This window comes from Pseudocercospora fijiensis (genome assembly GCF_000340215.1).
Source record: "Pseudocercospora fijiensis CIRAD86 unplaced genomic scaffold MYCFIscaffold_11, whole genome shotgun sequence".
NCBI lineage: Eukaryota > Fungi > Ascomycota > Dothideomycetes > Mycosphaerellales > Mycosphaerellaceae > Pseudocercospora > Pseudocercospora fijiensis.
In genome coordinates, this window is record NW_006921542.1 from 232,302 (window position 1) to 245,753 (window position 13,452).

At 40.6% G+C, this 13,452-nt stretch overlaps 1 protein-coding gene across 1 annotated transcript; it reads left to right on the forward strand.

Annotated features, from left to right (window-relative positions):
• Positions 1-25: 25 nt before the first annotated feature.
• Positions 26-4,689, forward strand: MYCFIDRAFT_179693 (uncharacterized protein; the record flags this gene model as incomplete). The annotated part of the gene is made up of 9 exons (XM_007933722.1): positions 26-46; positions 84-1,653; positions 1,686-2,303; positions 2,339-3,279; positions 3,311-4,245; positions 4,272-4,374; positions 4,439-4,500; positions 4,538-4,557; positions 4,619-4,689. 9 exons carry the CDS (start codon positions 26-28, stop codon positions 4,687-4,689), a joined length of 4,341 nt encoding a protein of 1,446 aa, XP_007931913.1.
• Between the last annotated feature and the right edge of the window lie 8,763 nt (positions 4,690-13,452).

Consider the following 13,452-nt stretch of genomic DNA (forward strand, 5'->3'; position numbering starts at 1 on the left):
GAAGTGTGGAAATTCCCGATTGTGTATGAAGTCGACTTCGGGAGGCGTGACTTCAATGCCGACTTACTTGACGAATTGGGAAGCGTGCATGCGCGGACAGAAAGCCGGGTGTGTATAAAACATTCGCGCGTGTGTACATCTCTGAGCCGCTGCTTTCTCCTGATCATTCCTCACCACCACCATCACTCCATACCATGTCACACTTTCACAACCTTTTCCAAGGCGGACCACCAGCGAAGGTCGAGGTCCGCGACGTCAGGATGGATTGGACTCCCAAAGTCAAGACAGAAGATGTTTTGCTTCTGCCGCCATCACCTCCACGCACGCCACCTCCAAGCACACCACGCCCAAGCAGACCCCGCCCAAGCGCGCTGCGCCCAAGCACACCACCGATACAAGCAGACCGAGGCGGAGTCCCAGACCGCCCGCGCCGCCGAGCAGGTGAAGGATGGTTCGCATGGCTGCGCGCGGTATGGCAATGCGCTCTCGCGCTGTGTCATGCACTGTGTCAGGGAACTGTTTGCCTGTTTCGGTGGGTTGTCTGGCTGGGTCAATGGATTGCTCAGCTGGGGTATTGCGTGGGCTGCGGCTGCGACTGGCTGATTTCGCTGGTCGACGGCATACGCTACTGGACGCTGTACCCAATCCACGCAATCACGGCACGCCGATTGGGACGCTGGATGCTACCACTGATGCTCTTTCTTGCGCAGTGCTCGCCAGGAGTGCGCTACGCCGCAACAATCGCTGGGCGTGCATTGTCCATGCGCGCCGACGATGCGTGCTACAGCGGATTCCGCGCGCCACCAGTTCTCTTCAGCCTGAATGCGACCAAGCCTTCATCATGGATGTCTGTGCCTGTCCAGAACAGCATGGCGTGGGATCAGATCACGCGCGAGGATGCGGCGGAGGCAGCCATGATGCAGCGCTTGAATCTGTCGCACACGGTGTTGGATGAGTGGCGGAGAGGAATGCAAGGTAGCGGTCGCGAGGGTGCTGCAGAGCCGCTGGAGTATGTGTGTACGGCGGTGTGGCGGCGCATCGAGGGAGCGGCAGCAATCGTGACCGGACGGAGATTCGTGGATGGCATGTCGCATCGACATGAGGTGGCAGTCGAATACGGCGAGGCGCTGGGAGAGCTGTTGGATCGGGTTAGTATCATGCTGGATCAGGACCAGGCGTTACGGTCATGGACATCGTTTTGGTGGAGGTGGTTAGAAGCCGTGTGTCCGGAGAAGCTGATGAGGCGCATCAAGCGGTCGCGCGAGCAAGAACAGATTGGCGAGTTGGCATGGTGGATTCGTGAGTGGAGTGTGGCCCGCGAGCAGCCTTTGCTTCGACTCTACTACGCTCTCGCACGCGCGCCATTGCGGAATCAGATGTTGGTGGAGGTGTTGCGCCAGATGGTGTGGGCTCAGCACTGGATGGAGTTGCTTCCCCGCAACCAGTCGGCGTGCGGCTTGTCGGCGCCGACGCTCGAGGAGATGCGGGCGTGGGTGGCAGCTTGGCCGCGCATCATCCAGCGCAACACCGACGACGCCACGCAGCAGATGAGCATTTTCTCCATCGAGCATGAATACGACGATGCCGCCTCCGACGACGCCGATGCGAACGCCGATGACCTGTTTCGTGGCATCGCCGACGCAACGTGCGGGAGTGACAACCACGATAGCGATGGGCCGGACAAGCTGCACAGGCTGCTGCAGGCCTTGCGCTACATGAATGCCTTTTACCGCAAACCAGCAGCGCGAGGCATGCGCCTGGAGCAGTACTCAGCCATGCTTCGCCTTTTGCTCACCGCGTACGCAAATCCAAACACGGACACGAACACGAATCTCTGAAGTCACAGCTCACAGCGGGAAGCCCAAAGCCGGAAGCCCGCAGCCGCAGAGCCGCAAGTGCAGAGCCGCAAGTGCAGAGCCGCAGCCAGCTCGGGCGAAGCCGAAAGCCGCCCCCACACCCGCGCCCGCAAGCCGCACCCGCAAGCCACCCATTGCGCAAGACGCTTGATTGTACTTTGCTGTCTGCGACATCTCTCGCTCAAACACTTGAGCATCGCGGTGAGAAAGGCGCCGAAAGAAGGGTTCTTTTCTGTTGCGCAACAAATGTTGGCTGTACTATAGCGCTGACAGATTGCGCATCTGCAGCAAGGCCACCCGCCCACGAGGTTCGTATTGTTGGCCGAATGCGTCCATCCGCATCCCTTGCGCACAAAGACCAAAACATTGCGCGCACTTCTGTTTGTAACGCTCCAATACACAATCACACTCATACCTACACTGCCATCGTCTCTCTCTTCCGGAAATGTTCCCGCATCTCCTGTTGTCATGCGTTGTTGCAGCAATTGCTGCCGCATCCGCATCCGCATCTGCATCCTCGCCTGCTTCACCCGCGTCTGCTTCACTCCCTCTCTGGCACTGGCCCGCCTTCGCCAACGACCCGAGGCATGTCACCAACGACACTCTGGCCCAAGAAGCCGATCAGCACCTCCTCCAACTCTCGACATTCTCGCCTCGGTACTCTATCCCATGGCTGATGGACATCTACCACCCCATCCCTTTCACCACTACGGCCGAAGATGACCTTCCAGCCTACCGCCATGTCCGCCCAGGACATATTTCTTACGGCGCTGCTTTCGCCTTCACTCTGAAGCAGCGCAATTGTGAAGCCTTTCGCGCTCTCCGCCATACCCGTCGCTCACAAGCCCTGACGGATGAACTTGATGACTTCTCCTGGCTCGACAATCTCTCTACACAGCGCTGCACACTCCAATTCAAGTCTGCCCGCCAACTGCTGTCCAGTCTGCACTGCCTGTACCGCTTCCTGGCCCGCCATCTGTACCTCGTCCTCAAACCTGCGGACTACTCACACTGGGTGAAGCGGGCGCAGATACTCGGCCATCGTCAGCGCCACGCACTCTCACCCTACCTCGACCGCTCACCAGACCTCTTCAACCAGCATCAGCGCATTCGGAACATGACTACCACATACCGCTCCAAGGTGACCGAGTCTCTCGATGTCATCGCCTTCCGCATCGTGCAGTGCCATCGCCAGGGCCCAGAAGCGCCATGTCGGGCAAAGTTCGTCCCTGACATTGAAGCCCTGTATCGCAGCAAAGCCTGGGTGGACTGGCTCGACCTCAATGCGCTTGTCTCATACCAACGCATGTCCGCCATGTCCTTCTTCGCTCTGCAGATGCGCGACACCTTGGACCGGTTGATGAGAGGGGTGAAGGCTGAGCAAACTGATTTCGTCGCTCTCGTAAGTCTACAGCACTCACACGTCAACCTATCACACTGATTTTTGCTCCCAGCACTCATTGATCAACTTCATCCACCGCCTCAACCAACCCACCTCCAACGGTCCCACTCTCCTCCACACCCTCGGCTACCGCGCCGGTCTCTACGCCTCCAAACACTGGGCCCACCGCCACGACAAAGCCCGAACTCGCAACCCATCATCCCACCAACTCACCTTCCCTCCCAACCTCGAGCCCGCACCTTTCAGCTCCGACTTCCTCACCTGCCTCTGGAACTTGGGGAAAGCCATCTCCGTCAGCAACAACAACCAATCCACTTCCAGCGACCCACCAATCACCTGTCCCCTCTACCTCTCCCTCCAACGCAACAAAAACTGGGTTTTCCAATACTTCTCGCAACTCACACTCTCCTCTTCTCCCTCTTCGCCTTCTTCGCCTTTTGAGCTCCCAGTCCCCGAGCCTCTGGAACCTGTTGGCGATGACTGGAATTGCGAAGCACCGCAATTCGAAGGCGCTATGCCGTTGTCCGGCAAGGGATTGAGGATGGGGAATACGGAGTTTGGGAGGTTGCGCGAGTGGGAGATGTTTAAGAGGCAGTCGAATGGGGAGAGGTGTGTTGTTTGGGAGGATGAGGAAAATGGACTGGATGGGTATGGGTTTCATGAAATGGGGGGTGGGGATGGTGTTTGGTGTTTGGTTGATTTGCCTTGGGAGAAGGATGAAGAGGGGATGGGAAAAGAGGATGGGGTTTGGGGGTTTTGGAGAAGTGTCGATGGGGATAGGGAGATGTTGTGGGGGAATGAGACGCTTTTTGAGACGTCGAGGGAGAGGTTTCGGAAGGGTTTGTGCGAAAGACGGAGGGAGGAGATGATGGAAAAGGAAAGGGAGGAGAAAGAGGAGGAGGAGGAAGAGGGAGGGAAGGGGTTTTTCGGGGTTGGGTTTGGGGAGTTGTTGGAGAGGGTTGAGCGTGAGTTTTTCGAGAGAGTCGGGTGGGTGTTTTAGGTTCTTTTTCCAGTGGTGTTTTGGAGGAGGAAAAGGAGGGAAGGGAAAAAAAAGCTTTCGGGTTTGAGGAGGTTGTTCGTGCGTTTTTTGGGAGTATTGGGCGCGTCGCTCGATGGGTTTTGTAATTTCTACGAGGAGGGTAATTGAATTCTTTCGACGAAGCTCCTTGAGTTGCTCTAGGTGCCCAGAGCAGAGATAGATCGAGAATACATCAGATCAGTGCCAAATCACGTACCAGAAATGTATCACGCCCGCAAAACTGAGCACTCACTGTAATAGGAAGCCTGAGAAGAAGAATAGTCAAATCTTCTATACCGTACTGCTGTATCGTATTGTAGAAGGTCGAGGGCAAGGCAAGAGTTGTGTGCGGGAAAGCCGGGAAGCCGGGCCGCGCCGAGACGAGCCCAGGCTGGATTTGCATGAGACAGTGATGTCCAAACCTTAGTAAGTAGTAATTACTATCCCTATAGTAATTACTATAGAAATTTTGAGGCGTAGTAATAGTAATTACTATTACTATTTTTTTTCAGAACCCTATAGTGATAGTAATTACTCTATTACTATATAGTAATATAGTAATTACTACTACTAAGAACGGTAATAGTATAAAAGTTCTAGTATTACTAGATATCCCTATTAAATTTAGTATAGTTATAGTTCTAAAGATAATAGTTAAAGAGAATCTATTATCTAATATTAATTATTTAATATATAATAGAGTATAAGACATAGTAGTAATAGTATAGCTATATTTAAAGACTTCTAACAATAGACAGCCTATATATACGTATTTTAGATTATAAGGTATAATTAAAGCCTAATAATAGTACTTTACTAGATTTAAAAATCTTATTTAATTTATTACTAGATAAGTATACTACTTATAATATTATAATAAAATATTAAAAAGAAGTCTAAATGTTTTAGTTTAAGATAAGGAGTAAAGATTTATAGATTCTTAATAAACTATAGCTATCATATATAAATAACCTTAAATAGATTTTAAGTGTTTCTTTTATAACTTAGTAAATATAGGGCCGATTAAGCTAAAAGAATAGATATAGCCTAAAACTTCTATACGGCTATTCTAGATAAAACTTTCTATTATTAAATATTAGTATAGCTTAGTTAGTAACAGTTCTTAGGTATAACCCCAAAAACCAAAGAATCTTGTTTAATTTATTACTATATAGCTATACTAATTATAATATTATAATTTTATACTAAAATATAGCTAAAGAATTCTATTTTTAGATACAAAGAAAACTATTCTAAATTTATTATAAAAATAGCTATTATATATAATTAACCTTAATTGAGTTTTAGTGTTTTATTAAATATCTTAGTTATTATAAGTCTAATTAGGCTAAAATTAAAGATATAAAAACTTTATAGTAATATCTAATTATGAAATTACTTTTAAGGATAAAACCGCTATATATAGCTATAGAATCGCCGAATAACTAGTTATACTTTAAAAATTAAAAATATTATTTAATTTATTACTAGATAGCTATACTAATTATAATATTATAATTCTATACTAAAATATAGAATTAAGGCTATACTTTTAGATAAGAGAAAAATAATTCCTAATATATTATAAAAAATAGCTATTATGCATAATTAACCTTAAATAAGTTTTAGTGTTTTTTTAATATCTTAGGTATTATAAGTCCGATTAAGCTAAAATTAAAGATATAAGAGTGTTTTAGTAATATCTATCTAGTAAACCCTTTTTTAGTATAAAGACGCTATATATAGCCGTAGAATCGCCGAATAACTAATTATACTTTTTAGAGCTTTTCAGAGCTTTTATATAGTAACGCATAGCTTTCGTATAGCTATACGAGGCTTGGGACATGAATCTGTACTTCCCCTCGCGTCTAAAAATTGCCGTGTAACCTTGTACGACCTCGTACGACCTCGAAGAACCGCGACAACTCGACGAAAGCCTAACGAACAAAGACGAACGTTTCTCGAACTACAATGCCTTACGACACTAATATACTTATTCCCGAGACGGGCTTTAATGCCTACGATTACCGACACGACGCTGCAAAGTCGGTTTGGGACCGTAATGTCCCGACAAAGTTCGTTTGCGTTTGGATTTGTTTCTTTGGTTTGTTTTTATCGCCGAGACTATTTTGCCGTTAGGCATTTTATAAAAGAGAACGAGGCAAAGGAAGGACGAATTCGTAACCTTATTCGTACTATCGGTCGTCTTAAGGACAAGATTCGCGAGTTAGAAGAGAGAAGTACGTAGTTTTTTTTTTCTTTCTTTAGCTAATATCTTTTAGTTAGTATTCTCGAGGCCCCCCCCCGGCGCCTACTCCGGCTCCTATTACCGAGATAGCGAGCCTCGATACCCCCGAACTTGCTCTCGAGATTAGCGACGAAGGTATGTTTAATAAAATAATAATTTTCTTATACTAATATTTCTTTTAGATTGGGCAGAGTTCTTTCGCGATGTAGGCTTAGATATTTAGTATCTAGGAGGCCTAGAAGTGTGTATATAACAGAAAACTACTATCGTTAGTTTAGGGTAATCTTAAACCCTATTTAACTTATATTGTCTAACTATATTTTAAAGAATATATATTAATATACTTATAATAGAAACTATATACTAAATCTAAAGATATTTATATTCTTTTATATTTAATACTATTATTTAAAAGTATTAATTATTTAGATTAAAGATATAAATCCTAAAACTTTACTCTAGTGTATTAAATAAAATTAAAATTGTGTTACTTTAAAGGTACTTCCTTTACTTTTTCAATTATACTACTATATTTATTAATTATAAATATATATAGTATATCTTATAATTCTATATTAAATATATAATATTAGTTATTAGTAGTAGTACTATACTAGTATATATAAAGGTTAAAATAATTGTTTTTAAAATTATATTTAATATTTTCTTTACGTACTCAGGTACCTTTTTAAGGTTTTGGATTTCATTTTTATAGACGCGTCTAGAAAAGAAATTCTCTATAGCTAGTACTAAATAGTATTAAACTATTAACTCTATTAAAAAGGAGAAATCTAATCCAGAAGTCTAGAGAATCGGCCTTGTTTTTTAAATTATTAAGAAGAAATTACTAATTTTAAGTTTAAGCGGTTACTTCCGGGGGTGCCCCCGGTAGATTAATGTCTAAAAATAGTATTTTATAGAAAGAAATTAGCAATTTCTATAGAATTCTAGATATCTAAAGAAGAAATCTAATCCGACAGAATCGGCCTTGTTTTTTAAATTATTAAGAAGAAATTGCTAATTTTAAGTTTAAGCGGTTACTTCCGGGGGTGCCTCCGGTAGATTAATGTCTAAAAATAGTATCTTATAGAAAGAAATCAGCAATTTCTATAGAATTCTATATATCTAAAGAAGAAATCCAATCCGATAGAATCGGCCTTGTTTTTTAAATTATTAAGAAGAAATTGCTAATTTTAAGTTTAATCGGTTACTTCCGGGGGTGCCCCCGGTAGATTAATGTCTAAAAATAGTATCTTATAGAAAGAAATCAGCAATTTCTATAGAATTCTATATAGATAGATAGATAGATAGATATTTCATTCGCCTATTGTAGTGCCTTTCGGCCTATGCAGGTCTGTTTCTATATATTGTTTTAGGTAGGAAACCAACTTAGTTAGTAAAAACCTCCCTCCTATCCTATTTATAAGTATTGATCTTCCTTGTTTCTTTGTTCTCCTTCCTCTAGGGTATACTAGTGTTATAGTTGTTACCCTCTAACTACCTTGCCTGCTGCCCTGCCCTTCTTTCCCCCTCTTCTTCCCTCCTTCTTATCTACTCCTTAGTTTCCCTTACTAGTGCGAATTGTTATATAAATCCCTATTTAATAATCCACTTTACTATCCTCTTTAGGTCTTCTTTGCTCTAGATTAGCTTATCGTATTCCCTTTCTATTGCTTTTAGTCTCTAATTACTTCTGCCTTCTAACTATTAAGGGCAGACTAGTAGTATATACTTAGGGTTCTAAGATTAGTAGCTATATTAGTAAGCCCTACTTTCAATTCCTAGGACGTTTCTTCTAAATAGGTAAGATCTGAATCTAATGTGTTTAGATCTGATTTAGATAGCTAGGCTTACCTCGGCCCTATTTAGGTCCTTATAGAGCTAGTAGTTGTATTAACCAAATTTGATTAGTGCCTTTAGGGTTCCTAGTCTAACTTGTGTTTTGTTCTATTCCTGCTCCTATAGGTATCTAGCAATTAATTCTGCTAGGCTTTGTTTCTCTCCCTTTAGTTTGTCTTCCTTTAGCCTTATATTTAGTCCCTAAAGCTCTTTCTCTAGCATTTCTCTTATTAAGACTCTATATTGCTCTAGGTCTTTGACTTTCTAGGGAGTTATTTGTAGTCTGTCTCGCCTCCTAGTCCTAATATACTAGGCTTTTATCTTGTCTAGTGCCTTTTAGATAGTCTGTTAGGCTAGGTATTCTATTGTCTTTACTATATATTAGTGTCTTAGTCCCTTAAAGTATTGTTTAACTAGTAGGATCCCTAATTCTATTTCTACTACCCTTATTAGTATAGTTTTGTATACTCCTAGGATTTTCTTTAGGCTTTAGGTTTAGGACCTGCTAACTAGTTGTTCAATCCTCTTTAGTATTTTCTCCTAGGCTGTCTATATCTATGCTCTATATAGCATTACTAGTTTGATAATTGCTTTGTATATAATTTTAGCTTTCTCGAATGTAGCCCCCTATATAGAGGCTATAAGCCTATTAATGGATTGTATATTAGCATCTGCCCTCTACTTTGCCTTCTTTACTTATAGTCCCTAATTCAGTTTTAGATCTAGCTAGATCCCTAGTACCCTAAGCTCTACTGATAGTTGGGTTTCAAAGCCTTAGATAGTAATTGATTGCTTTATATTATAGGTTGATTTAGCCTTACTAAAGTGGATAAGCTAGTACTTTTCTAAGGCGAATTTTGCTCCGTACCTCCTTGCCTATTTTTTATACTCCTAGTGCTTCTCTTCTAGGATCTTATAGTTAGTTTCTATTGTCTTAGACTAGGCTAGGGTGTTCGTATTATCTATAAACCCTAATGCTAATGTGATTTTTAATTCTAGGAGTGGGAGTAGGTCTACTATAAAGATAAGGAAGAGGATTAGGGAGAGTATTAATCCTTAGGGGATTCCCTTTTTAGTTAGCATTAGGTCTGATTTGAATTTGCTTAGAATAAGCTATATTGATCTTTCCTATAGGAAGGACTAGATGAATTGGACTATCTAGTTTAGTATAGCTTTCTGTTTAAGTATATATAGGAGCCTTTTATAGGAGATATTGTTAAAGGCTCCTAAGATATTAAGGGAGAGGAGGGTTGCTACCTGGTTTTAACTATAGTGCTAGATATGCTTGATCTGTTCTATAATTAGTTCTATAGCTGTTAGTATTAACCTCTTCTTTCTTCCTCCTATCTAGCCTTTAGGAAGGATATTCCTTTCCTAGGCAAAGGTTATTAGCCTTTTAGCGACAATTTTTTCTAGTACCTTACCTATTATATTAAGTAGGGCTATTAGTCTATAGGCCTTAAGCTATATATAGTCTTCCTTCTAGGGCTTCCTTAGTACTACTATTAGGGACTTCCTAAATAGTCTTAGGTAGTGTCCTAGTGCTAGGCTTTATAAAAAGATATTAGCTAGTACTAGGGCTAGCCCCTTCCTATATGCTTTTAGAAGTTTGTTATAGATCTTGTCTTCTCCTAGTACCTTATTACCTAGAATTTTCTTTAGGATCTTTTTAATAGTTTCGGGTTTGACCTAGGTGTCTCTTAGTATACCTAGTAGTAGAGTCTCTTATTCTATCTCCTTTATATCTAATAGGTCTGCTTATACTTTTCTATAGAAGAAGTGTTGGCCTAGGGCTCTTACTTTCCCTTCTATTATAGTCTGCATTTGTCCTTATTGGTCTATAATATCCGGGAATTGTAGTAGCATATCCTTATCCTGTTTAGGTCTCCTCGCCTATTTAGCTATCCTCTATATCTCTTCTAGTTTCTTTATAATTATTCCTATTATAGATCTCTATTCTTATATCTTATCTTTCTTAATCTGGATCTTCTTTTCCTAGTAGGCTTTATTATAGTTGTCCTATACTTCCTAGGTATAGGTTTGTATCTACTGCCTCCTAGCCTTCCTTGCTACTTTAACCTTCCTTATACATTTACTAGTCTAGTATAGTTGCTAGTATAGTGAATGTTTCTTTGCTAGGGTATGCTTTCTAGCTATCTATTTTAGGATTCCTATTAGTTCTTCTACTACTTTGTTAATGTCCTCTAGCCTTAGTAGGTACTTTGTTAAGAGTTCCTCTAGTTTTAGGTCTCTTTCTAGTTCCTCCTTAATCCTGCCCTATTAGGCACCCTTCTAGTTAAGCTTCTCCTCTAGTTCCCTTTCCTAATTGGCTTAGACATTTAGTTCAATCTGCACCGGGAAGTGGTCTAATGATTCTTCTAGTTCCTAGTTGATCCTATATCTTATAATCCTATTCCTAATCTAATATAATACAAAGCATAGGTCTAGTATGCTGCTGCTTCCTCTTGCCTCCTAAGTAATTAGTCCCTTTAGGGTAACAATTTCTATTTCTTCCCTCTCTAATATGTCAATTAGTCTTCCTATTAGGAAGTAGTAAGCTAGGGTAAAGTCTAAGCCCTAGAGGGGGTAGTAGAGGTTGAAATCCCTAAGCAGGATTTGGTAGGTATTCCCCTAGATAACTCTAGGTAGTCTTTCTAGGGTTTTTAGTTAGGTACTGCTTCTTAAGTCTAGTAGTAGGTTGTATATATAGTAGACTTAGAGTGTACCTTAGGATGTCTCTACTTGAACTAATATTAGGTCCCTATCCTCCTATAGTATAGCCTACTAGGTTTCTGTATCTATCTCCTTACTAATATAGATGTATGTCCTTAGGGCTCCCTAGTTATAGATAATTAGGTAGTATCTTAGGTCTTTAACTATTGCTAGTCTCTTTGTATATAGGTTGAGCTAGGGCTCTTAGATTATAATAATATAATGTTCTTTTAGGTTTAGTACTTGAAGGAAGCTCCTCTATACCTTGTCTTTGCTCTTATTAACATTGTACTATATAATATTCAGTAATGTTGCAATGTTTATTAGGTTTTATCTATATTATTTCCCTATAAGTTTTCCTTTAGTCTTCCCTTACTTTAGACCAACATTTAACTAAGCTTTGTCTGCCCTGCTTCCTTTCCTACAATATTAAGGTATCTTAGTCTCCTTAGTTGCTAGTAATTCTCTTGTGCTAGTAAGGCCCTGAATGTGAACCTATTATCTTATCTAGACCTCTTTTATAGCACTTAGCTAGGTTGCTTCTGTACCTAGCTGCCCTAGCTTATTATATATCTTTTTAGTATATTGATTCTAGCTTCCTTTGCCTTCCTCGCTGCCTATATTCTTACTAGGCATTCCTTCGCCTAAGAGGGGTGTCTTTTAGTGCAGTATATATATCTTGCTTCTCCCTTGTATACTTTGTATTCTTTAACCTAGTAATCCCCTATATAATAGGAGTAGGTGTTGGTTGTCTTTATACACTTAGCTACTAAGTGTCTATAGTGTTAACATTTGAAGCACTGCATTATCCTATAGTTGCTTCTATGTATCTCTGTTTCTAATCTCTTATAGTCCTAGAACAGCCCCTAGTCTAGCACTATATTAGCTTGCTCTATACTCCCTACCTAGATAATTAGGGAAGACTGCTTCTTAGTCTCTTCGATTTTCCTTTTAATCTATACTACCTTTGTAATCTTTAGGCCTAGGCATATAGCTTAGTTTTATCTCTATAGGCTCCTAATATCCTGTTCTTCCTTAAAGCTTCTTATTATACTATAGGCTATAATTATAAATTGCTATTAGGAGACCTTTGCTGTTTTCCCTATCTTAGTTATCTATTCTTTTTGTGTTTCTAGCTTCTTTTTGTCCTACTCTTATACTATAAACAGCTTGATTACCCCTTTTCCTTCGTTCCTAGCCCTAATTACCTCTTTAACTATAATTCTTTCTACAATCTCTTTCCCTATAAGTCCTTAGATTTCCTTTTGCTCTTATAGGTCCGTAATATAGACTCTAACTACTGTCCTCGGGGGTTTTAGCGCCTCCTAACTAGCTACTACTGCCTAGGTGCGGTAGTTTGGGCTTATTTCCTATTGTTTCTTCGTAATCTTTGCTACGACTATATTAGCTACCTTTATAATTACGTAGCTTGCCTAGTTATAGATTGCTTTTAGTCCTCTAAGGAGTTCTGAGATTATTATCCTATATGCCCTCTTAGGGGTTCTTCTATCTTCCGCCTTTAGCACCTCCTCTGCCCTAGTATATAGTGCTTTCCATTCGTCCTCCCTTCCTTCTTAACTGTCTTCCCTTCGTTTCTAATTGTTCGCTGCCATTTTTTTTCCTCGATATCCGTATAGGTAAACTATATAGTCGCTTAGAATTCTATATATCTAAAGAAGAAATCCAATCCGATAGAATTAGGCTTATTTTTTTAAATTATTTAGAAGAAATTACTAATTTCAAGTTTAAACTATTTTCTCCGGGAATATACCTAGTAGAGTAAACGTCTAAAATAACGACTTAATAGAAAGATTAAAACGTTCCTATAGGATTCTATAGCCTACGCTTAATCTACTCGAGATTCTATTATTTTCTATAAACTACTCTAATTTTAATATCTAATCTATAGTAAATAGAAATAGAAAACTATAAAATTTATTAGTTATTAGTAAATAGAAAACAAAAATTCAATTCTATCTAATTTGGAGGCTAAGGCTTATAAAGCCCTATAATAAATTATAAGAAAATATTTCTTTAAGAAAATATACTATATTATTTTATAACTTAGACTATATATAGTCTCTAATAACTAGTCTTCTAAATCCATTTCTTCTAAGTCCTCGTTCGTACTATCTATATTACTATCTTCTTCTAAAGAATATTGATCCTCTGTTTTAGCTAAATATTCCTCTATAAAATTATTATCTAAGTCATTATTATTATTATTATTATCGCTAGCCTCTAATATATTACTACTAATACTAATAGGATTATTAAAATCGTCTACCTCTAGAATTGTAGTAAAGCCTAGATTAGCTTGTAGGTTAAGTTGTTTTAATAACTTATTACGATATCTAAGTCGTTACTATCTATAAGG